We start from the raw sequence: 24,981 nt of genomic DNA, 5'->3' as shown, positions 1-24,981 counted from the left end.
CTTAAACTCTCTCAAATACCCAGGAGGCTCTGTGAGGTAGTAAATAGTTTCTGCTATTTAGGTGACCAAATTAGTAATGGTGGTGGATGCTATGAAAGTATTGTTTCTAGAATAAAAGTAGGGTGGAGGAAGTTTAGAGAACTACTATGATGCTTGTGTGAGAATAGCTATGTTACATGGTAGTGAGACATGGGCTCTGACTGTGGAGGACATGCGTAGGCTGGAGAAGAATGAAAGTAGTATTATCCGTTGGATTTGTAACATCAGTGTGCATGATTGATAGAGCACAACTGTGTTGAGAGAAAAGTCAGGCATAAGAGGGATTAAGTGTGGTATGCAGCAGAGGAGACTGCATTGGTTTGGACATGTGATGCATATGAGCACAGATAGCTGTATACAGAAGTGCCTGTCAGTGAAAGTCGATGGCACTTGTGGAAGAGGGAGACCCAGGAAGAAATGGGATGAAGTGGTGAGGACTAACCTTAGAATATTGGGGCTCATGGACGAAATGACAGCAGACTGAGATGTTTGGCAATATAAGGTCCTAGGGAAGACCTGTCCATGAAACTGATTGCTAGAAGAGTTGTGTCCCACCCACATGTAACAACACACTTTTCACTTACTCTATCCTAAAAAAAATCAAACTCCTCTTCTAATTGCATGTTTCTTTTCCTCACATTTCTTCCTCATACATTATGATTGTTTTCCAATCTCCTTTCTTGCCTTCACTGTGGTGGTGTTCACTGTATCACTGCTCCTAACACACTCTACCACCCACATCTATTCCTACACCCTATTTTTCTAACCAGGTTCTATGCTCATATTCTTGTTACTTGTGAGTATACCCTAGCACTACACCATCCCTCTTCTGCTCTCTCTTACACTTTTGCTGTTTCCTACTCTCTCTCTCTCTCTCTTCCTCTTTGGTCACTCTCTTTGTCTTTGATTATGAAACCGTTTTCCTGGGAAAACGGTTGCATAATCAAGTACCTGCATGCCTGGAGAACTACGTTGCAAAGAAACCATTGAAGTGATTGAAAAATAAATGTCCAGCCATACTCCTTCTTGGTGACTCCAAATTTTTTCAATTATTTTTTCTAGAGAAGACCTGTCCATGAAACCGATTGCTAGAAAAGTTGTGCCCCACCCACCTGTAACAACACACTTTTCACACACTCTACCCTAAGAAACCAAACTACAACTCCTCTTCTAACTGCATCTTTCTCTTCCTCATCATAGATTATTGTTTTCCAATCCCCTTTCTTACCCTCACTGCCCTGCTCCCTGTATTGCTACTTCTCACTCCACCAACACTCACACCCTATTTTTCTCACATTTTTGTTACCTGTGAGTATACCCTAGCACTACACCATCTCTTTTCTGTTCTCTGTTACACTTTTGCTCTTTCCTACTCTCTCTTTCTCTCTTGCCTTTGGTCACTCTCTCTCTCCTCTTGTATTTCCACTAAGTATGTAGCTAAAGACCTCTTTTACATTAGCACACTTGTTTCTGGCCTCTTTCTTGTACCACTATCTCACTCTTTATCTCTTTTCTCTCTCTCTCACTGGGTAACCATGTAACTCCTCTATAGCAAGGCACCTAGTCCTGCCTTGCTATTTGTCTGTTGCACTCTAACCTTTCATCATCTGATACTGGATCACCTCCTCTAATGCCCCTCTTGTGGCGAGACACCTGCTTGTCTCTCTATCACACTCTTAAACTTTCATCCTCTGACACAATTTCCCCTCCTCAAATGCTCTGCCCCTTTCATAATTCCTTGTCTTGCAAGTTACTTGTTTATCTTACCAGTGCTGGTGCAACATCAAAAGCATCCAGTCCACACTGTAACATGGCTGGCATTTGGAAGGGCATCCAGCTGTAAAAACCATGCCAAAACTAACCTTGCCTGTGCTAGTGCTATGTAAAAAGCATTGAGTCCACTCTGTGGAGTGGTTGGTGTTAGGAAGGACATCAAGCTGTAAAATCTCTGCCAAAACAGACACAGCAGCCTAGGGTAGTTTTTCTACCTGGTCAGCTCCTGCCAACTGTCCTACTTGTGCATCAATGGAAGATGGACGTTAAACGATGATGATGATGATGATTTTTTTCAATTATATATATAGCAGATGATGAACGACTATATATATATATATATATATATATATATATATATATATATATATATATATATATATATAGAGAGAGAGAGAGAGAGAGAGAGAGAGACACTCAAATATAGCCTAAGGACTGGTAACTATTTCCAAAAGGGATATACCAATAATCATAAAATTAGGTAGGGTAACTGGAAAATAACTTAATTCTTTTGATATTAATCTACATGAGATAGCCCCTGATTCTATGATATAAAACTTGTTCTGAAGTATTCATATCTAAATTAAAATATTTTATCATTATTATATTTAAGTCCTTTTTATAAAACTATCTTCCAAAAACCAACTTAATAATGAAAAATTTATTTATGTTTCTAAATCTTTCCAAATTCTTAATTATTTTCAAAACTAATTGAAGTACACCAGTAGAGTATTTCATCAAAAGTATTGCCATGACAGGGTTAAACACCACAGTGATGTGATATTTTATAGTTACTTAAATTTGTATCTTTTTAATCCTTATTAAAGAAGCTAAAAAAATCTTTGAATTATAATGAATTATCATGTCTAGGTATATATTCTACAGAACGAACTTTGAAATTTTACACACACACACACATCTATATATATAATCTAAATGTAAATACAGACAGGAAGATATCGACATGAATAAAGATGTATATGAGGCCTCTTATCTGGAGGAAAGCTAATTAAGTTAATTATGAATCTAATATTTTATCCCTGATAAAATACAAACTGAAAATTCTCTGATTTCCTTACAGAATGTAGTTTGTTAATTTCAATTTCTTTTGTGAAACTAAGAAAGTAAACAGCACACAAACAAGGAACTTTATTCATCTGTATATCCGATGGTAGATTAGTTGATAATTCTCCAGAAACAAAAGCAAGATTCTAATAAAGTGTAAATTACCATCTGAAATACTCCATAGCATTAATATAAAGATGGCTAATGATGTATTTTCTTTTATTAATTATGATTGTCAGAATGTTATTAATTACAATTGTTAAAGTGATCTAGTTAAAGATAGTAACTGAAAATGATTTTAATAAGCAAGTTTGTCAACAAATATCATTTTAACTTGCAGTAGAAATAATGTATTAATTTCTGAGGCTAACTATTATTTACATAAAAGATAGGTTTGTATAGAAAAAATACTTGAAATATGATAAATAACAATGGCAAGAGCTTAAAAAGAAAAGAGAAATGTCAAACTAACTCTGATAAATATCTAATTGATATTTATTAACTATACTGTTAGGAAAAAGAAAATGCAATTATCTATCCTTTGTTGTAATAAGAGAATTAGAAATTTTTGGTTAACGCAACATGATGTGAAGTAATTACTTGCATCAAGATTGGCAACAAAATGCATTAATTCAACTTTGTTGCAACTGAATTGGTTTAATCTGTTAACAGATGTGAAGAAATCTTTTGTTTCGAAGGAAAAGACACAGATAATCAGCAAGATTTGTATTCTTCACCTATGAAAATTACCTAATAATTTTCAGAACAGATTTACATGGCTATTGACAGTAAAGAGGAAGCATAGATATAAACAGAAAGAAAGGAAGAAAGAAGGAAAGAAAGAGAGAAAGAAAGAAAAAAAAAAGCTAAACAAGAACTATAGCGTCAACACTAACAAAATGATATAGAAGCAAAATAAATTTGGCCAGAGAAATGAATTTCTGAATAAGAAAGAAAGAGAGAAGAAAAGAACATAAGATGGAATGCATTGAAAGAATGGCAGGATACAGTAAAAAAGAAAAATCTTGATAGAAGGTAAAGAAAATGATCATAGCTTTAAGTGGCTCTAGATATTTAATCTCCATTTTACAGGTATAGAACAAGAAAGCAGGTAATATAAAGGATATAGTTATTATATATTCATTGAAATAGGAGTTTAGAATAGCTGGGTACAAATTGCAAGTTTCACATCAGAACTGAGAATTTTTCCCCCCACTAGTTCATGGTTATCAGAGAAAACAGATTCTATGTAAAATCTTTTATACTTTTATGCTGATATTATGACAAATGTTCTACACAATGGTTAACAGATAAAAACCTGTTACATTTTTTTTTTAAATATCAGCCTTTTGAAACACATTTTTAAGAGGGTCATTCATAAAGTCATTCCATGAAGCTTTGACATCAATCCTCAAAATGAAATGCTTGAATAAAAAATGGGGGCATTTCTTTGTTGCAGCTTTTGTCATTACATTTTTTGTAACATGCACAACCATTCAAATTTGGTTAGATTACAAATAGGTTGAGAGAAAAACTAGGCAGAAGAGGAATCAAATGTGGCGTGTAAGAAAGAAGATGGTGCTGGTATGGACATGTGATGCTTGTGGATGAGAACAGCTGTATAAAGAAATGCTGATCACTTAATATGGTTGAAGCTTAGAGAAGAAGGAGCCCCAGAAAGACATGTGACATAGTGGGGAAGGTTGATCACAGAACCTTGAACCTCATGGAGAAGATGACAAGGGACTGAGATGACTGGCAACATGCAGTTCTTGAAGAGACCTATCCAACTTGATGAAATTAAGTTCTGAAAGCAATGTATGGGTATGTATATGCACAACAGGGTCCTTCACCCAATTTCCTTCACTCTCTAACCCTAGCTCTTCCTTGATACCACTAATCTTTCTTACTATCCAGAATCATTACACTTGGTACACATCCCTTATCCACAATACTGTCCTCCACTCATATTTTACATTGATCACACCCTTAAGCCACCAAATTATCTCTCCTTCTTCACCACCATACACCTCCTACTCTTCCAAAGCATTATGCTGCCTCTCTCTCTCTTTCCCTGTCTATTGCATCCTCTTTACTGTTTTACTGCTCTTCACCCCCATGTGTCATTGGTCACCTCCACCCATCAATCCTATCATCATCATCATCATCATCATCACCACTGTTTTTAAATCTACTTTCCATCCTGGCATGAGTTGGAAGGGTCATCGCAGTCTAAGTCAGTTCTTATTAGGAGTCACTATACTGACTTAGACTATTGTGATCCTTCCAACCCATGCCAGCATGGAAAGTAGATGTAAGAACAATGGTGATGATGATGAGGACGATGGTTTTTTTTTTTCTACTCAACACTGAGCTGTTAAATAATGCTATAAAGACTCTTTTGAATTTTGTGATAGAGCAATGTAGTACCTCTTTAAGAAGTCAGGTAGCCAATAATAATTTTGAACATTAATAATAACGACTAACATCATCAAACCATTAAATCTCATTATATTTTTCAGCATCAGCATCAACCTCATCATCTTATGTATTTCCATTTTTTTGGTTAAAAAAAAACTGATTAGTAATGTAAAAACTTAACTCTTTGATTATACAATGCATTTTCATAAGTTTGCCCTTAATGTCCATGCTTGCTTTTGAACTTTTAGTCTGGCCTGTGCAATATAAATCTTTCCCTCCAAGTTACTCTGATGGCGGAAAAACAAAATTGGGAATGTGTATCATATATGATGCATGAACACCAGAGAAATATGTCTCATTTATCACGTGATACACAGGACAGGTAAAGGGTTAAAAGAAACTAAACCGAACCTTTTCAATATGATATCAAATGTAGTTATAACTAAAAAACAATATAGAGAGACCAGGCTACAATGTTTTTGTATTTACTATAGACTATCTTTAAATCAGTGTTTCTTAACTATTTTTTACCGAAGGACATCTTTGATGCCTAGTTTACTTAGATGGATCCCCCTAGCCATTCAATGTTTTAAAAAATTATATATTTTCATAATTAAATATTACTGGGAATTGTATAAAAGAAATTGTTAAAATATTTTGTGTATTTATCTTTATCTTTTATTTGTTTCAGTCATTAGACTGTGGCCATGCTGGGGTACTACCTTGAATTTTTAGTTGAATGAATTGACCCTAGTACTAAATCTTTTTTTAAGCCTGGTACTTATTTTATCAGTCTGTTTTGCTCAACTGCTAAGTTACAGGGATGTAAACAGACCAACACTGGTTGTCAAGCAGTGATGGGGGGGGGGGACACAAACACAGACAAAGACACACACATAACTATATATACATATATATACGATGGGCTTCTTTCAGTTTCCGCCTACCAAATCCACTCACAAGGCTTTGGTCAGCCCATGGCTGTAGTAGACACTTATCCAAAGTGCCACGCAGTGGGACTGAACCCGGAACCATGTGGTTGGGAAGCAAGCTTCTTACTACACAGCCACTCCTGTGCCTATTGTAACAGTATGACCAATTTATTGCAGATAAATTTTAACAACAGTCTTATATGGACCCCTGAGGGCCATACGGAACCCCAAGGGCTATAGAGACCCTGGTTGAGAACCACTGGTTTAAATGATAATGAAAGCTATTTCACAAGCACACTAGGGATACAAGACAGATTTTGCAACGAATAACAGAGTTAAAGAAAAAAAGAAATCAAAACCTTCTGAATGTTGAAGAAATAACACCAACAGAATTAGATAGGTCTCTGAAGAAAAGTGTAAATCTTCCATTTATTCAAGATTGATTATTAAAAAAAAAAAAATCAATTGTTTGTTATGCAAGCAATGAAACTCAACACTGTAGGAGTTTCCAGAATCACTTCTCTGGTTTATTTTGCTTTATAAAAAGCATACAAGACAGTTTTAGATTTGAAAATGATCAATATTTGTGTGTTTAGAGAAAGAAAAGTAGTTCAAGGTTAGCTGTATATCAGGAACTTATAGTCACCTTCACCATTATCATTGATGTAACATATTATATAAAAACAATTCTGTTTAGAAGGGCAAATATTTGTGACCTTGCAGCTTGTTGTTGGAGTGTTGGAGTGCAAAATAATCAAGGATTACCAATAGCAACATTGAGAGAGTCTTGGAATACTGATAACAACATTGAGGGAATTTCTACCTCATCACATGGGGACGACCAAGTCCTGGAGAACAAAATGGGATGGTCATGGCCATAATGTTTTTGTTATGGGTCTGTTTTATCAAGGTTGATCAGGAGTAAGCAACATAAACAATCAGCGAGTCATTACATGATCACTCAGCTTGCTAGAAATAGCAACCAAATTTCCCTCAATATCACATCCAATCAGTTTAAAAAATAAATTAGAAAAGAGAAGAACAGGTTGGAATGATGTATATTTCAAAAGAAAGTATGATTAGAACTAGAGTTCTTATGATTATAGGCCTGTTCAATATGGACTAATCTAGGGCTAAAATGCAACAACAAAATATAAAGTGTTTTCTACAAGTTAAATTATTTCCACATGGTCTGTTGAGTTAGTTTGAATCTTTGGAATATAAAACCTTTTAAATATTGAATCTCTTGAATTCAGAAGCTTTTCATAACATAGCAGGATATTTAATCTTTTTGATCTACAAGGTCTCTAACTACTGAAGAAGAAGCTGTAATGGATGAAATTATATTGAATATAAGGAGTCATATCTTTGTGTATTTAATCTCACTATGAAATTAGGCCCCCATAATTAAACCATAGAATTTTCCTTTTTGGTTGCTTGGAATGAGAATTGAACTCAAGGGGTTTTCAGTCTTTTCAATTTCTCAGGAATTGATTAACAATGATTCCTAAGGTGGCGAATGTTTGACATGGAGAGCTGCTATTTAAAATGTAAATACTATTGTGCTTAGCATGACTCATTTACATAAGGCAGAAATGTGATACAAACAAAACCAAAAGAGCCAGTGTCTTGGCTACAAATGTGTGTCACTGAATAATAACAATTGATTGGCCAGTCATTTAGCCTCAATTAGCTTTGATCAAGCAGAGTTTGACAAGCAGCTAATTGAACAACAGGTAATACTTATAGCAACTGAGATTTTTACATACTTTCTTGTTTGTTTAATTAATTAGACTTGTTCTAGTGTTTGTAGTGACTCCAATATCCAAAGTTCCTTTTTTAAATTAAAATGATTCATGGAACTGATATTTGTGGACAGTGTTTATAGTGTTAAGCAGATGAAAGATAAATATCCTACAGTTTATGATATTGACATAAGCCAGTAGCTTATGCAACAGGAAGAATTAGACTCAGCACTGCAACCCAATGGGTCATTTGGCAAGAATTGGCATAACCTACTTAGAGCTTAATTCTGTAATGCCATATTTCGACTTTAGAGGGAATGGGTTAAACATCATCTCTGCCAGATTCCCAGTGAAGCAGTAATAAACAACACACAGAAAAAGAAGATGCAGCTGATTCTGCCCATTAGTTTGCCTGCAATCATTACTCTTGAACTGTATAGCAACTATTTTTAATTTTTTTTTTTGTTCAAGAGGCCAGGCGGAGGTGAAAGTTAGACACAGAGGCCCAGGTCTGAGAGGGTTAATGGACTCAGCTATTAGGAATAAAATGTTTTGACTATGGATATAATGTTGCACAGATGAGAAGATAAGAACCATTGGTCTTTCAGCCTGTACATTACTCAATGTAAAGTCTAGAATCTGAAAAAATTAAGAAAAGTTTGTGTTGGCAACAATTAATCTAAGTTCATAGAATATCAAACAGTTCATTGTGGTGAGGAATGGAATGTGTTTCTGGCATTTGCCCTTCAATATAGAGTGGAGAAAAATGATGGTGAATCTGGTTATTAAAGTGATTAGTGCTTATTTAAAACCCTGTTTGTGGCTGGCTCATACTATCATTTTTAGGGTTATGTAGGACTGCATCTAATATTTTTTGTTCTTATTTTAAGTCAGGTGTAATTTGAAAGATTTGGATACTATTTCTAGCAGGCAAGCAACCATGTAGAGGCTCCTTCTAGAATTGAAGGGTTGCTGTTGTTGTTGATAGTCATCAACATCATCATCATCATCGTTTAATGTCCGCTTTCCATGTTGGCATGGGTTGGACGGTTTGACTGAGGACTGACAAGTCAGAAGGCTGTACCAGGCTCCAATCTGGCAAGGTTTCTACAGTGGATGCCCTTCCTAACACCAATCACTCTGAGAGTGTAGTGGGTGCTTTTTATGTGCCACTGGCATGAGGGTCAGTCAGGCGGTACTGGCATTGGCCATGCTTGAATTGTGCTTTTTATGCGCCACTGGCATGGGAGCCAGTCAGGGGGCACTGGCAACGATAGTATTCTCATTAAACAATGTTAGAAATCAATATTCTTGTCAAATAAGCATGGTTAGTTCTGCATAGGTACACCTACTTTACAGACCAAATGACTGAATTTTCTGTTGTAACTAATTACCTTTTATTGCATGAAGATGACATTCAAAATCTTAGTCATTGTAGTCTTTAAAGCAGTTTACTGAACTAAAATCTACGAGGTAAAATATGCAATAAACATGTTAAAAGTGTAGCTAAATTTTTCGAAATAAGGTTTTATAAGTAAATAGCAATTCCTTAGTTAACTTGTACTGCTGATGTTGTTAATCCTGCTTGTGATTTTGAAATCACTATTTAAAAAAATTTATTTGGATTGTTAAAAATTATTTATATTGCTAAAACAAAATACTATAATCAAATCTAGTAAGAAGAAGTACTAATGTTTTATGATTACAAACTATTTCCAAAATCAGCATTAGAAATATTAAAAAAAAAGGGTAAGAAAGAAAAGATAAGTAGAACAATACTGTCGAATTACCAGTAATTCATACAGTATTTTCTTAAAATTTATAGTAAATATTGGTAGTTTTTGTGCAATACATTTTCAAGCAGTTTTCTGGGTAAAGTTTTGAAAAATAATATTTGTGATGAATAATAAAAATAAATATAAAAAATTGAAAAAGTTTTGATTTTCTGATGGTTGAATTTAACAAGAGTTAAATTAAATAGTACTCCCATAACATTTTTCATTAATCAGAGCCTGCTAAAATGTTGAATTTCATATTAAAATGAATAAAATCATTCGAGAAAACAACAAATGATGAAATGCTGATACAAATATTCAATTTAAATCCCTGCTTAAAAAGCAAACTGTTCTCAAAAATGATATTTCAATAAAAGAAGATTTAAATTTGAAGACATGGCATGAAGTTTACGAAATTCACTTAAATCATATGTGAATCTTTAGATTGATGTAAAATAAAGGTTCATCAAAATACTCAGAAAAAGAAAGCATAGAGAATAATTTTAGTAAAAATTTATTGGACATGACATTTTAATTTCAGTAATTGCACACATTTCGGCAGTGGTACTTAACTCTTGAAAACTCAGGATTAGAATCTCAGATGTTTTGGCAATCTACAACATTCACAAATGAATTTTGAAGAGATATTGACTGATTTTAACACAAGAAGACAAAGTTGATGATGGCAAAAACAAATTTAGATGATTATTCAGATTTTTTTCTGTAAACTGTGACATAATTTTAGGAAAAATGGAAATAACTATAAAATAAAGTTACGAAATAAGTAATAGATAGAATATGTTTATAAATCACAGTTTCCTTGTTAGCAGCTGAAGAATAGAATCTTTATACTTTTTAGGCTCTTCTAATATGGATTATCATCATCACTTAATATCCGTTGTCCATGCTAGCATGAGATGGACGATTTGACCAGGACTGGTAAGCTGGAAGGCTGCACCAGACTCCAGTCTGATCTGATATGGTTTTCTACAGCTGGATGCCCTTCCGTAGAAAACCATGCCAAATCATAAGAATAAATGAATTAGGCCACAGCTGTTAATTTTAAAACAGTTTAAGATTAGTTTATGGCAGGAAAATATTAAAAGAATGAAGTTCCAGTGGAATGCATTGGAAGAAAAAGAAGAATTTAGAACATGGTATGAAAGAATTAGAGAAGTCTATGAAAAGAGAGAAAACCAGTGTATAGAAATTTTAATATACTATGAAAATTCTAAAATTTTCTAATGATAATGATAATATTAATAATAATGATATTATTATTATTACAATTAATAATAATAATAATAAAAATAATAAGACCTTTTGAGCGGGGTGGGCTACTCGACCTGAAGAAAATTCTAACTGGGCCCCAACTGCGAGGTCATGCGCTGTTTATCTTGATATGAGATCACCATGTCGCGCACATATGGTTGTGATGCATGTGCCTGGTGTACCCTTATCAGACGGGTAGTCATGATGAATATAATGGGCTTTGTATATTTTACCCCAGTGTCACTTTGATGGCATGCACTGCTCTCTCACATAATAATAATAATAATAATAATAATAATAATAATAATAATAATAATAATAATAATAATAATAATAATAACAACAATAATAAGTTCTGTACATGATTAAGGAAAAACAAATGAAATATCTTCGTAAACTATATAAAAAATACTGTATGCCTTTTGTTTTCCACTCTTTTTTTTTTTTCTTGAAATAACTAGGGGAGATGAACTTTAGTTTAGCTAAAATATGTTTGTTACACATTTAAAAACAAATTCACAGCAGTTACTGTAGAGAAAAAAATTTTGTTATGGTAAGAGGGAAGGGATAATTTATTTTTCCTTTATGCACTTCTAATAAAGCCACTAGCAAAATACTAAAACTGTTCATGTTTGCCAATGTTTCTACAAGAGCAATAAAGCAGTTCTATAGCAGTTTTATTTACCTTTATCAATCAGCCTTTGGGGATATCTGGTTTTATTATATTATAGTTTAACATAAGCTTGTCTAATTAACAGAGTGAAACATTTCTCTTGATGCCCTTAATTATTAAATTTTGCCCATAAAACTAATAATTGTTATATTACTGATACCATAATATTTCCAAACATTCCTATTTTAAAATTCCTGTGTCTACATTAATATTTTGGGAATTCTATATATGTACCTTTTCTTATTAAGTCTAGTTGTGACCGTACTTTCACTTTAACCCTTTAGCATTCACATTATTCTGTCAAAAGTAATGCTTATTTATTCACATTGTTTTCAAATTAATCACGCATTATCTTGTAACTGTGAAATTTTGATGAGGTAACTGTTAATCTTTTAGAATGATATTGTAGGGTAGGTGTTAAAAAAATTAGATTTGGCAAGTATGAACATAAAATAGATAGAATATTTTGGCCAGATATGGCTGGTTCAAATGCTAAAGGGTTAAAAGCACATTTTTTTGTGTATTAAAGAACAGACTGAAATGATATCAAAATAGATTTAATTCTGTAGCAATTTTTGTAGGTTTAACATTAGAGATTAAAAAACAAATGATGTAGTATCACTGTGAAACTAGAGCTTGCTGATTAGCATTGAAAGAAACAATATTGGTGGTGATTAAGCAGAGTTAGAGCTGCAGATGCACAAGAGACTCACTTTATCATATACCTATAATTCAGTTTCCTCTTTCTAAAAGCCATTGCTACTTTATTAATTTCTGCCCTGCTCATGTTTTTCCTGCAGCCATCAAGTTGCAGCTTTTCAAGAGGGATATAAATAAGTTTGTATTAAAAGACTTTATTGTTTGTTTATTTCCCTTTCTCTTAGAGTTATCTGTGTCAGGGCATGAGAAGTGGTTCATTGGTAGAATGCATCAGTTCTATTTATTGCTTTCCTTTGCCTATAAACAATAGTTCTGTACTGTGCTTTTGAATAAATGACAAATCTGGAGAGGGACACCAGTGCAAGAGGCATAATGATACTGACCCAAGTATCAGTATTTTTAACACAGTTGCTTATTCTCTAGGGTTCTTTTAGCTGAACTGCTAAGTTATGGAGATATAAACAAACTTACACCAGTTGTCAAGTGGCGAGGGACATATACAGGCATGCAAATACATATCCTCTCTCTCTCTCTCTCTCTTTCTCTCTCTCACACACACACACACACAACAGGCTTCTGATAGTTTCCTTCCATTACATTCACTCATAAAACAGAAACACTTCTGGCCACCATGCCTGAAGAAATTGTTAATATTGTTGTGTGCAATAGTCATCATGAAACTGATGATGACATTCTAACCAGTTATATGTCATAACCAGTAATATACTGCCCAACAATACACAAACACACACACACACACACACACACACACACACACACACACACACACATATATATATATATATATATATATATATATATATATATATATATATATATATATATATATAGAGAGAGAGAGAGAGAGAGAGAGAGAGAGAGAGAGAGAGTCAGACAGAGAGATATTGATTTTTTTCTAAGTTCATGAAATTTTCATTACTTTGTAGAATACCTTTTAAGAGATAATGACGATTTATTCAAAAATTAATGTAACTTTGTTGAAGTTGATTTATGATTGTTAATGCACTGTAGGAGAAACAAATCATTTTAGATGCAATACATATAAGCAAAGAATATCAAAGTAGCTTCTGGAAATGTAATAGTCCAAGGTATTTTGATGATGATGATGATCATGGTGGTGGTAGTGGTGATGATAATGCTGAGAACGATGATAGGACAATGTTTCATATCAATGTTTGCTATTCTTGAGAGGAAGTATTACTACAGGCATGCTGTGGAGGAGAGAGGTGTAATATATGATGGAATGAGGACAAGCTGATTCTCAACTACTAAAGAGCTGTAATATGCTAAATATGCTCTTTATCAGAGATTGCTTATGCAGTTGTATATCTCTCTCCCCTCCCCATCACACATACAATCTCCACTCCTAAACTCCAAATGAGCCAGTTTCCCTCCTTGGTCTAGGAAGGCCTCCTTCAAACAATCAAATATATGAACTGTTTATAATCGAAGTAGACCGGTATTTATTTATAAATTCTGCATTTTTTTAAAATTGTAATTTGAACAACAAAATTAGTATTTATATTAAACAGCAGAGATAAAACATACAAAAAAATGTATAATATTTTCTTTGAGAACAGTTCAACTAACTATTGTACAGAGTGATCAGAAAATAATTTTGTATTTTATTGCTATAATTTGTAATTCAAACAACTAATAGTTAAATGAGAGAAAACAATGGTTAAATCTAGTTTATCATCTATTTGACAGTTCATTACTTATAATCTATAATAAAGTTTAATCCCATGGAAAATAAAGGCTTTAAAGAACAATATATTCGCTGTTGTCTACTGTATAAATTTTTTAAAATGTGCTGCAACTAAAGCAATGAAAAACATTTGTAGAATATACCTTGATGCAGTGAATGCTCATAAATAGCAACCTTGCTTTCAGAAGTTTATTAATAATGATAATGATCTTCCTTATGAATCTTGTTCTTGAAGATGAAATACTTTAGACAACAATCTTTTGAGAGAAACAGCTGAATCAGACAGATCCATGCCAAAGAAACTTGGTACAAAGAGTGTCATGTTTAACCGTTCACAAATGTCTTATTTGAATTGGAAAAAATGCAAAGATAAGATTTGTTTTCCTTATGAGCTCTTGTTTGAGACTCAACATTCCCTTATCTGTAGTAGTCTCTTAACAAGGAATAACAATCATTCATTTCTGAACTACATCATTACAGCTCTTGAAAGATAGAATATAGCATGTTAAGAGAGAGAGAAAGAAAAAACAGATAGTGGTTATCAGTACATAAGAAACCGATACCAATACCAAAAGCAGAGCTTCATTCACAGGAGTCCTTGCTATGTGTCTCATAAAACATACACAAGTGTTGTCCATTATAATGTTCTGACAAAGAAAGACCATTATTGCAGACATTGCCGGCAACTTAATTATATCAATGTAACATTATAGCAAAAGTGGTCATTTATGGTAAACAGGAAAGGTGTTTTGCACAATGGAAAAATAAATCCAGAAACAGAATAAGATTGTTAAGATTTGAAGCTCTACATCGCCATTACTCACTGGATCTACCATCTATGGATTATCTCTTGCTTTGATCAGCTGAGCATTTCATAAGTCGCAGAACACAAGGGAACAAGGAAAACATTGCAAATGATATGTGAAGTTATTTTTGTCAAAAAAAAAAAAAAAAAAGAAAAGCAGAATTTTTTGAATGAAGAATCAAAGTTTTGACTTCTAGTTGGGCTGCAGTCAGTAATAATGATTACATTATTAATTAATGGTATTTAATTGAATTAAACAGTCATCTGTTTTTCTTGTCCTCAAAATACATAATTAATTTCTGAACACCCTAATACATTCTACAAAGTTATTTTAACCGATATTCATTCTGTACTGGAAGAATATTTAATATTCAATTGCTAAATGATATTCACAGTAGATACCTCACCCAATCTTGCACAGAACTAAACTAACAAATAACATATATATATAATACATATATGTATGTTTATACACACACACATACATAGGGATGTCTACTAATGCAGGTTTGTCAAGAATATAAACTATATTGCAGGCATTACTCTTCTATAGACACTTAGTGTCATGCATGGCAACTTTCAGACACTGAAAGATAATTTTTTTTATAGTTTTCCTTTTTTTCTAATCCACATGTCTACATAGTGGTATAACACATTTTGTGTTTAAATGAATGGGTTTGAAATGATTTTCAAAGGAGAACATTTGACATCATAGTATGCTTCAACTCATCAAAATAAATTCTAATTCAGCGATTAAAATTTAATTCCTAATAATTTTAAACAGCTTGTAGTTTGGAGTAAATGAGTTTGTTTTAAAGACCAAACATCCTCAAAAGGAATGACCTCCTTTGTTTTGAATAAATTATTTAGCAATTAGTTTGAAGAGTTCTTATAAACACTTGACTTCAGTTAATTAATATGATAAAATTAAGAAAAAAAAAATCCATATTGTTGTTCATTTGCATTGTTTGTTTTTAAAAAAAAAATTTTTACCATCTTTATTTATTTTTGTATATACTTGTGTAGAAGTTATAATATTTTACACTTGATTTTGACTGAAAAAAAAAACAAGAAAAACTGGGGTGCAACTAATCCACTGGATTGGCAAAATTATCCAGAAATTGGCAAAAAATTTTGTACCAAAATTTAACATTAAATTAGAGGTATGACATTTACTTGAGTAAATATGGAACCCTTCTTTTTACAATTATCACAGGTAATGAAAGAAAAAAGGTCGGGCAAAACTTTTAATAAGTTTTGTTTTTAACATATTAATTGCTTAGTGTTAGCTACATAATTTAACCTTTTGATCACTGCGTAATATGGAAAAAAAAAAACCATTGTTACAATAGTAAGTACATCATGTCAGAATGATGGGATAAATGATAAACAGATTTGGTGCAAAATTCTTTATTTGATTAAATCAGAATATTACTTTATTGAAGTAATATACTAATCAGAAAAAAAAAAAACAGAAGAAAAGAGAAGAGTTGTGCTAATCCAACAAGTGACTTAATCTGAATGGTGTATTGAAACTGAGGCAACTGCATTGTAGAAGAGCCATTTAGTAATTAAATAACATACAAAGCTATTAAATTCACTTTAAATTTTAAATTTATTTCGCGAGGTGTTAAGATCAGAAGTAAATGTAACAGCTTTGTGTGTTATTAAATGGTTAGAATGGCTGTTCCTCAATGTAAATGCTAAAATTAAATATAGATATATTCTACAATATATCTATATATAGAGGAATAAACCACATACTCTAAAAACAAGATTTCAGAAAAATGAGACATTTGTTGACCCTTTAATTTAAAATACTGTTTATTTTGTGTCAGAAGATAAAGAAAAGAAGATTAATATTAAATTCAGAATATGTAAACAATCAAATATTTATTTATATTTTAGTAAATATTTTCTATTTTTCTTTAATTATGCTAAATAAAGTCTTAAATAAAATCAGAGAAAAAAAAAAGCCCAGTTAAAATAGATGTAATCTATCAGTTAAAGGAAGTTAATTTAATTTTTGTAACTTAATAGAAGGGGAAATGTTTCTGACTGTTAAAAGTGATGCAGCTGATGCCCAGCCTTAACATCTGTAAGAAAAGCAAGTACAAAGATAGAAAAGAGATACTCTGTTCAAATACTTGCACTGATATTAATTCTAGATAAGGTTGTGGTATTAGATAGGCTTGCCACCCAAGTATTGTTTATCACATGTTTTGTTGGACCTCCTGGACTCTTACATGCATAGCAGGCTTGCTACTTGCAGCCTATAGTACCCTGTTATCCATTCTTTTCAGTTATCTAATACCTTCCTGTTTATTGTGGCTGTGCCAGGGAGGCAAACCTTTTGTAATAGTTCTACTGGGTACTATTCTAATTTCCTTTATATTCCCCTTGATGCCTTCTGATACTGTTTCTTAAGGACCCAACAATAATTGGCACTATCTTCACCTTCTTCATTTTCCATAGCCAAGTTATTTTGTACTTAAGAGGGTTGTATTTATCAAGCTTTTTGCCTTCCTTCTTGACTATTCGTGGGTCAAAGGGGCATGCAACATCAAGTATATAGCATATGTGATGCATCTTGTTCACTACCACTAGGTCTGGCCTGTTAAACTCTAGCACCTGATCTGTTTGGATTGGGAAATCCCAGAGGATTTTGCTAGTCTCTGGCTCCACCACTCTCTGCAGTTTGTGCTCATACCATCATCTTGCCTCTCTCTAGCCCCCACTTTCTGCACAGTTTCCAATGTAGCACTTTCGCTACCTGATCATATTGCCACAACTTGTAGTGGTTTTTGGCAAGTCTAGAGCATTCGTTCATGATATGGGCAATGGTTTCATTATTATTATTATTATTATTATTATTATTATTATTAATTTAAGAATACACATATATAATTACCTGCTAATTTGAATATGCTGATCATTGAAAAGCTAGTTGTATGAAATCCTATAGTCTACAAGTGACATCATTTTAAAGGTAACTTCTGTTTTTGACTAAAAAACTGTCTGATCTTTATCTTCTTTTTTTTTATGTGGACTAAAAAATTTTAAGTCTGGATTATTAATTAGTTGAAATGGGAGGAATGAAACCTATGATCTTTGCAAGTCATTTCAAACTGATGAGATCCATGTGGTTGAGGTTCACCAAGAAATTCCGTAGGAAGATGTTTGGAGGAAAAACATGAGTATAAATGGGATTCCAGCCAGAAGTTTGTGACCCCGAGATTGAGGAATGTTAGGGGAGAAGAGGTGGAATTTAGAAGGACTTTGAACAGCAGAGATGGGTAAGAGATGAGAATGAGAATTTGTGTCTCAAACAGGAATAATGTTTCTGGTTTTGTTTATTGGTAAGTAAATAAGGACAGTGTTATACTAAAGTTTATAAATGTTTATCTAACCTTTTTGATACAAATCTGCTTGAGACCTCTGGTTTTATGATACAAACTTCCTGTTTTAAAGTGATTTAATATAAAGCTTTCCATCGAAATTTCATGTTAATTTATGTTCCAAACACAAGCTTAATTGTGTCAATTATTTTACTAAATTCTTCACTATTTTCAAAATTAATTGAAATAAAAGCAGAGTGTTTCAAGAGAAATATGGTAATAAAAGGATTAAAAGAGGCAAAGTTGTTTAGTGGAATCATTACCATTTCATTAATATTTGACTATCTTTATTGTTTTAGTTTTGGGGGAATTGTTTTAGTGGATTGGGAAAAAGAAAAGAGGACAATGATTAACCATAATTAATTACTAACCAATAAATCAATCCCCATAATAAGCCTAACAGGAGGAAGTCAACGGCCTTGAGTGGACCCCTTTGTCAATATATTCCTGCTGAAACACACCACCTTTCTTTTAATTAATTTTTCAAATAATGAAAATTTCAGTAAAATAATATTCTCATTAAACTGCTGTTTGAAACAAATCAACAGGAATTTTTTGATAGAAGGTTTCAATTTAAGTTACTTTAAAACACAAAGTTTGTATCATAGAACCAATTAGCAGTCTCAAATAGATTGGTATCAAAAGGGTTAACATCCTGTGTTTGCTGAGATTACGAATGGCAAAGAGATTATGGGATTACGAAGCAACTGAAAAATCAGCTTCTCATGGTTTTCAGACACTGTTGTATTTGTAAGTTGAGCTTCTTTGCAAGGAAAACTTTTCTTTATGGACTTTGACAGAGATGTTATGTAAGAGGTGTAGAAATAAGCAGTCATCAAGAGATTGTACTATGTTTCCCTCAAACCAAATACTTAGCTAAAATGCAGAGCAAATTTTGCTAAAGGCAGCCAAATACCCAATAAACTTAGAATGCTTTAGTTATATCAGGTTTATTCACAATCTACAATAAGAGAATCATCTTAGGAAGAGATGTTGAACTGGGTAACATGTTAGGCCTATTTTTCTATCATAAGGACCCATGGTACTTTATTGTAGTACAAACATTCTGGTTGCTTTGACTGCTGAAGCCAACTGAGCAGATCTAGAATGAGAGGCATTCCATCGACAAATATCCAACTCTTTTTGTAAGGCATAGTTTACCTCAGACTATATTAATGTGGTTTTCTTTCCTCAAGATGGTAGAATACAGCTTGAGGGAGACTTGGATATATGTTACTTCTAGCAGTGAAGCAACCGTATAGAGATTCCTATGTTTGTGCCAGAGCTGATGGCATATTTCAGAGTGATTGATCAAAGTTCCTCAGTGGACTAACATTTATATTGCTGTAGAAGCTGCATGTTTCAAAAAAGTAGCTTAACCTCATATAGTAATAGGTCATACAAGCTAAAACATTTTAAAACAAAAATAACAACAATATTGTAGACATTACAGAAAGGTTATTAGTTCCAGATATAACAATAGATTGAAACAAAGTGTTGACTGATTTTAAATATAAAGAATTTGAATATATCCAGTTTTAGTTAATATTAATTAAATTCAAATATGGAGCATATCTGGTGATTATTGGAGGCTTCTTTTAGGAATCTTATGAAAAAATAACAACATATTTCTCTCTTCTGGTTTTAATGTATATATCTAAATCCAAGAGACATTTAAATTCAAAGATTATGACATTTGGATATTCTAAAAGTAGTTTCTCAAAAGTTTAGATCTCAAGTCATTGCTCACTATGCAACACTTTAAATGCAGCAGCTGCAATACCTAGCACTGATTATATTCTTAATTATATTTCACAAAGCAAACTTTCAAGATTGAATGACCTCCTTTGAATGGCTCATTTCTTTCTTTAGTATATGTAGATGGTAGTTGGTAGTATCTTCACATCCAACAGGATACAAAGAACATGCTTTATAATACATGGTAATCATATTTACATGCAAAACTCACATGCACACATACTAAACAGACGTGTGTGAAACACAATACTATTACATCCATTATTTTGATATTTTTCTGTTGGTATCCATAATTTCACTGATATAACTACAAAATATAATTTTCTTCTCAAGATCAACATTATTGTGACAATGAGCATCAAAGACATAACTACTAGGAAGAAACAAAGAAGAACTACATGATAGGTAGTTTATTCAATACAGCATGCTTATCACCAGCTACAGACATTACAAATCAGAAAACCAAATTTTCAGCACAGGTTGGGTATATGGGAGGGGGGTCTGACAGAACTCACCCATAAAGTTCTCATTTCAAGGAGGTGGTGCATGCTGGAAATCGTAGAGTAGGATCACGTGGTGAAGTTTACACTTGATCACAAATTGTGAAGAAAGACAGCAATATGCAGCAAAATTTGGATCTCCAGATTGGAGAGCTTCCTGGCTGGAGAATGAGAGAAGCCATGATATGAAGTATTGAAAGAAAATGGACTGAAAAAGATGGCTGATGAAGAGCTTTTTTTTGCTTTTTGATTCACAAAAATAATAAATAAATAAAATATTTGATAGGCTTTGTTAATGTTTGTAAACACTGAAAACTGTTTTGAAACCAGTATTGTGATTCTTGTTTTTGTCTTTTGTTGACTATAGATGCTCTGGCTTAAAATTTTGCTGACAATTCTTGCAAAGGAAAAGAAAAAAAGTAAACAAACAAACAAACAAACAAAAAAAACCTTTAAATTCTTCTCTAGTAGCCATAGAGAAAAAAAAAATTTAATTCCAAATACAAGCAGAAGTGACATTGTAGGCTTTCACACAAAATCAACAAGGTTGGCTGCAGACAGTTAAATTAATGATGTCTTTGCTATAACAATGATATTTCTCGATGAAAACAAATTTTGTCATAAGAAAGATCACATCAAACTCAAGCATTTGTGCTTGTATACACATGCCAGTGATTTTATATGACCTTACTGAAACAATGATACTGGCAGTTGTGGTCATCATATATGCTTGCCTGGATCTGTTTTATCAAATGAGAATGTTTACAACATACACACATTCACTCACTCATACACAAGGTACGCACATACGTGCACGCACGCACACACACACACACACACACACACACACACACACACACACAAGCAAGCTGGTAAATATATATACATACTGAATAAAATCATTTTAGAATTTGTTTGCTAATTAATGCAATCAATATTCCAAGCTTCAGGGCTTTGATATGACATACGTACATGTTTAATTGTAATTTAGGATACAAATGTTATTTAAACCATTTAACTCAAAACAACTAATTACACTTCTAAGCATTATGTTCCAAATAATAACTAATCAGGTGAAAGAAAGATAGCTAAAAAGAAGAGAGAATACAATTGAGCTGAAAGACAAAGAGGAAATATAAATGATTGCAAATGAAAACTTGTAAATGAATGATAGCTGTTGTAAACTGTAAAGAAAAAAAAAGAAAAGAAAAGAAAAAGGTAGACTGGTTGTAGCAGAGTTTCTTTTATTTTCTTTCTTTATTAGTCAGAAGTAAAGTATGTTTGATAAGCTGCTTATATAAGTGAAACACAACCAGCATTTGAAGATATTCATAAAGAATCTCAACAACATTTGATGGCATTAATAGAAGAATACAAATGACATCAACAAGAAGATGTAAGAGATTGAAGAGTTTTTATGAACATATCCAATGACAATCATTTTCTATGACAGACATAACAGTTGTGAAATACATTTAGATTATGATCCTATGCTTATTCATTTTGAATATGGTGTGTATATAACAATAAGGACAGGACTAGTGAGTTAATACACACTCACGTATATATATGCATCACATATACATACTCACACACACACACACACACACACACACACACACACACATATATACATACATATATACATATATATACACCACACACACACAAAACCAAATACATTTTCCTTTTGTTTCACTTTAACACTGGAAGCAACAAATTTAGATTATCTGTTGACAAAGTTACAAAGATAATAAATGTATATTTCGTGGGGGAGAGAATGTCTGGAGTATTTCATAAATAGGATTATTCATTTTTTTTACATTTACATACACAAAAAAAAAAAAAAAATAATAACTGTTCTTTGATTATCAACTTAGAATCTAAATATAAAGATATATTTCAGGGTAATAATGTTCTAACAACCTGATTAGTTACCAAGCTATTATGTGCATATATCTAAATTTGCAGATGTGCTTAAAAAGATGTATCAATCTTAATTGGAAATAATCATGTAAAAATTCATCATTTTAAAGCAGGTTTAAGAATAACAATGGAATAGTCACTGATGGGGTGATTTTATGCTAAGACTGGTCAAAATTATTGTGAAGATCAAATTGGCTGGGACTTCAATCTAACAAGCTAAACTAGTCAACTTGATATCCATAATACATTTTTCATAATATATTTCCTAATTGAACAACCTAATTTTTCTGGTTCAATAATAATCATGATAAAGGTCTACCTGACTATCATTTTCTATTACAGAGATAAAAATGAGTAAAAATCAGCCAGTTTAACATTTATTAAAATAATTACAACAAACAATATTGTAGAACAATTATTGAACACCATAGGTTAAAATCAACAACCATAGTAGTATATTCACTTCATAAGCACTTTCTCTTTCACAAAACAAATTCATTATAGTCACAATGGTTAGAAATCAATGTATAACTGTAATTTGTTAAATTATGTCAGGTGTTTTTTTTTAATGCTAACCTAAAGAGAAAAACCTGTGACCTTAGTTGTTGTTTAGTCCCTTGCCAAACCTAATCAAATAGATTGATGATCAGCAGTGTCTCAGTTGAAATCATCTCACCTTCTCCTTCTTAACTATAGGGTATCTGGGATTATATACACTGTATTACTTGAATATAAGTCATACTATTTCAAAAACTGGAGTGCAACACACATATCAAACAAAGCTGATATCAAGTTTGAATATGAAAGCAAGGAATTTTGTACCTAGATTTCACACTAAATTAAGGTTTTGACTTACACATGGGTAAATACACTAGATAGAAAAAAATCACTAATGGTTACCTATAGTAATGTCATATTTATAACAAAAACTGCATCAGAAATGACTAGCTTTCCTTTGCACAGGCAGAAAACACTTCAGCTCCAAACAAATTGTTCTCTCACTTTCCAAAACAAAAGGGATACCCACAATGGAATACTGCTCTGACATCTATATAGCAGACACCTAATTGTCTTTAAAGGAGATGGTCATATTAGATACTGTCATCTAACATATCCCTAAAAAGACGGGTGCATAGAATACTTTTGATATTTTTGAATTAGTTTGAAAAGTGTTAACACACAAAACTCTCAGCCTTTGAGTCCCTCTGTTGCTTCTGCTAAATATTAATACACACACACACACACACACACGTTTGGATTCTATTTTTCCTGTTTGCATCACCAAACCTGAATACTTTTGACTATAGACTTGCTCAATTACTACCAATCATGGCAGGTCTTAGGAACAACATCATCATCATCAAGAACAACAGCAACAACAAGAAGAACAATAACTACTTCAGTATACAGCTAAAAACATTCAACAATTGACAACATAGCTTGTGTCCCAAAGAGTTGGCAAAATAACCTCATTACTACAAAAGGTTGACTGAAAATTTACAAGAACCTGGAGTATCTATGAAAAACGATAAAAGAAATTTAATGCTTTATTGTATAAGAAAGAAAAAAAGGCACAAGTGAATACAAAGAAAATTTTCAGTGATGCAACAATGAAAATTAGAATCCCAAGGATGTGAACAAAGTTTCACTTGTTATATCTTGCTTGTCACTTGTTATTTGAACACAGGGTTAATTTTTGAAAAATATAATTACAGTTTCTTCTGTTCTGTTATTATTAGAGGTGTATTTTATGAAAGATTTTGTTTTCATTATGTTTTAAGTGTTTTCTGTATAAGATTTATTAATTTGTTTGTGTGTGCTTTCAAAAAGTAACTGTAACATTTTGTCAGTTAAATTAACAGATGTTTTCACAAAGATTCTGAAGTTGAAATCAAAACAGACATTTCTGAATAGTTTAAGAAAAAAATGTCAGATCCATTCCATATGTGAGAAAATTTTGAAAGCTAATAATTAAAAGTGTATTGTGATTGTGTTAATTAGTGCATATTGTGCGGGTGACACATGAGGTTTTTCGAGCGAGATCGTTGCCGGTGCCCCTGGACTGGCTCATGTGCGGGCGACACACGAAATCTTTCGAGCGAGATCGTTGCCAGTGCCCCTGGACTGGCTCTTGTGCGGGTGACACATGAAATGTTTTGAGCGGGATCGTTGCCAGTGCCCCTGGACTGGCTCATGTGCGGGCGACACATGAAATCTTTCGAGCGAGATCGTTGCCAGTGCCCCTGGACTGGCTCATGTGCGGGCGACACATGAAATCTTTCGAGCGGGATCGTTGCCAGTGCCCCTGGATTGGCTCATGTGCGGGCAACACATGAAATCTTCCGAGCGGGATCGTTGCCGGTGCCCCTGGGCTGGCTCTTGTGCGGGTGACACATGAGGTTTTTCGAGCGAGATCGTTGCCGGTGCCCCTGAACTGGCTCTTGTGTGGGGTTGTTGTAGGATTTTTGAGCGAGATCGTTGCTGGTGCCCCTGGACTGGCTCTTGTGCGG

The 24,981-nt window shown here is 33.0% G+C and overlaps 1 protein-coding gene across 29 annotated transcripts in view; it reads right to left on the bottom strand.

Annotated features, from left to right (window-relative positions):
- Positions 1-24,981, bottom strand: part of LOC106871495 (anion exchange protein 3) — a 746,335-nt gene that overhangs the window by 190,694 nt on the left and 530,660 nt on the right. For 6 of the 29 annotated variants that reach the window (XM_089359081.1, XM_089359088.1, XM_089359096.1 and 3 more), the window contains one exon: positions 20,561-20,706. The exons of the other annotated variants lie outside the window; for them this stretch is intronic. In XM_089359081.1, the coding sequence (XP_089215207.1) occupies positions 20,561-20,593 (33 nt within the window). In that variant the 5' untranslated portion in view covers positions 20,594-20,706. The remainder of the gene's footprint in view (positions 1-20,560; positions 20,707-24,981) is intronic. 29 annotated transcript variants of the gene reach the window in all.

This window comes from Octopus bimaculoides, chromosome 1 (assembly GCF_046866305.1).
Source record: "Octopus bimaculoides isolate indiv1 chromosome 1, ASM4686630v1, whole genome shotgun sequence".
Taxonomy (NCBI): domain Eukaryota; kingdom Metazoa; phylum Mollusca; class Cephalopoda; order Octopoda; family Octopodidae; genus Octopus; species Octopus bimaculoides.
Note: the sequence above shows the minus strand (reverse complement) of the source record. Positions and strands in the feature narration are given on the sequence as shown.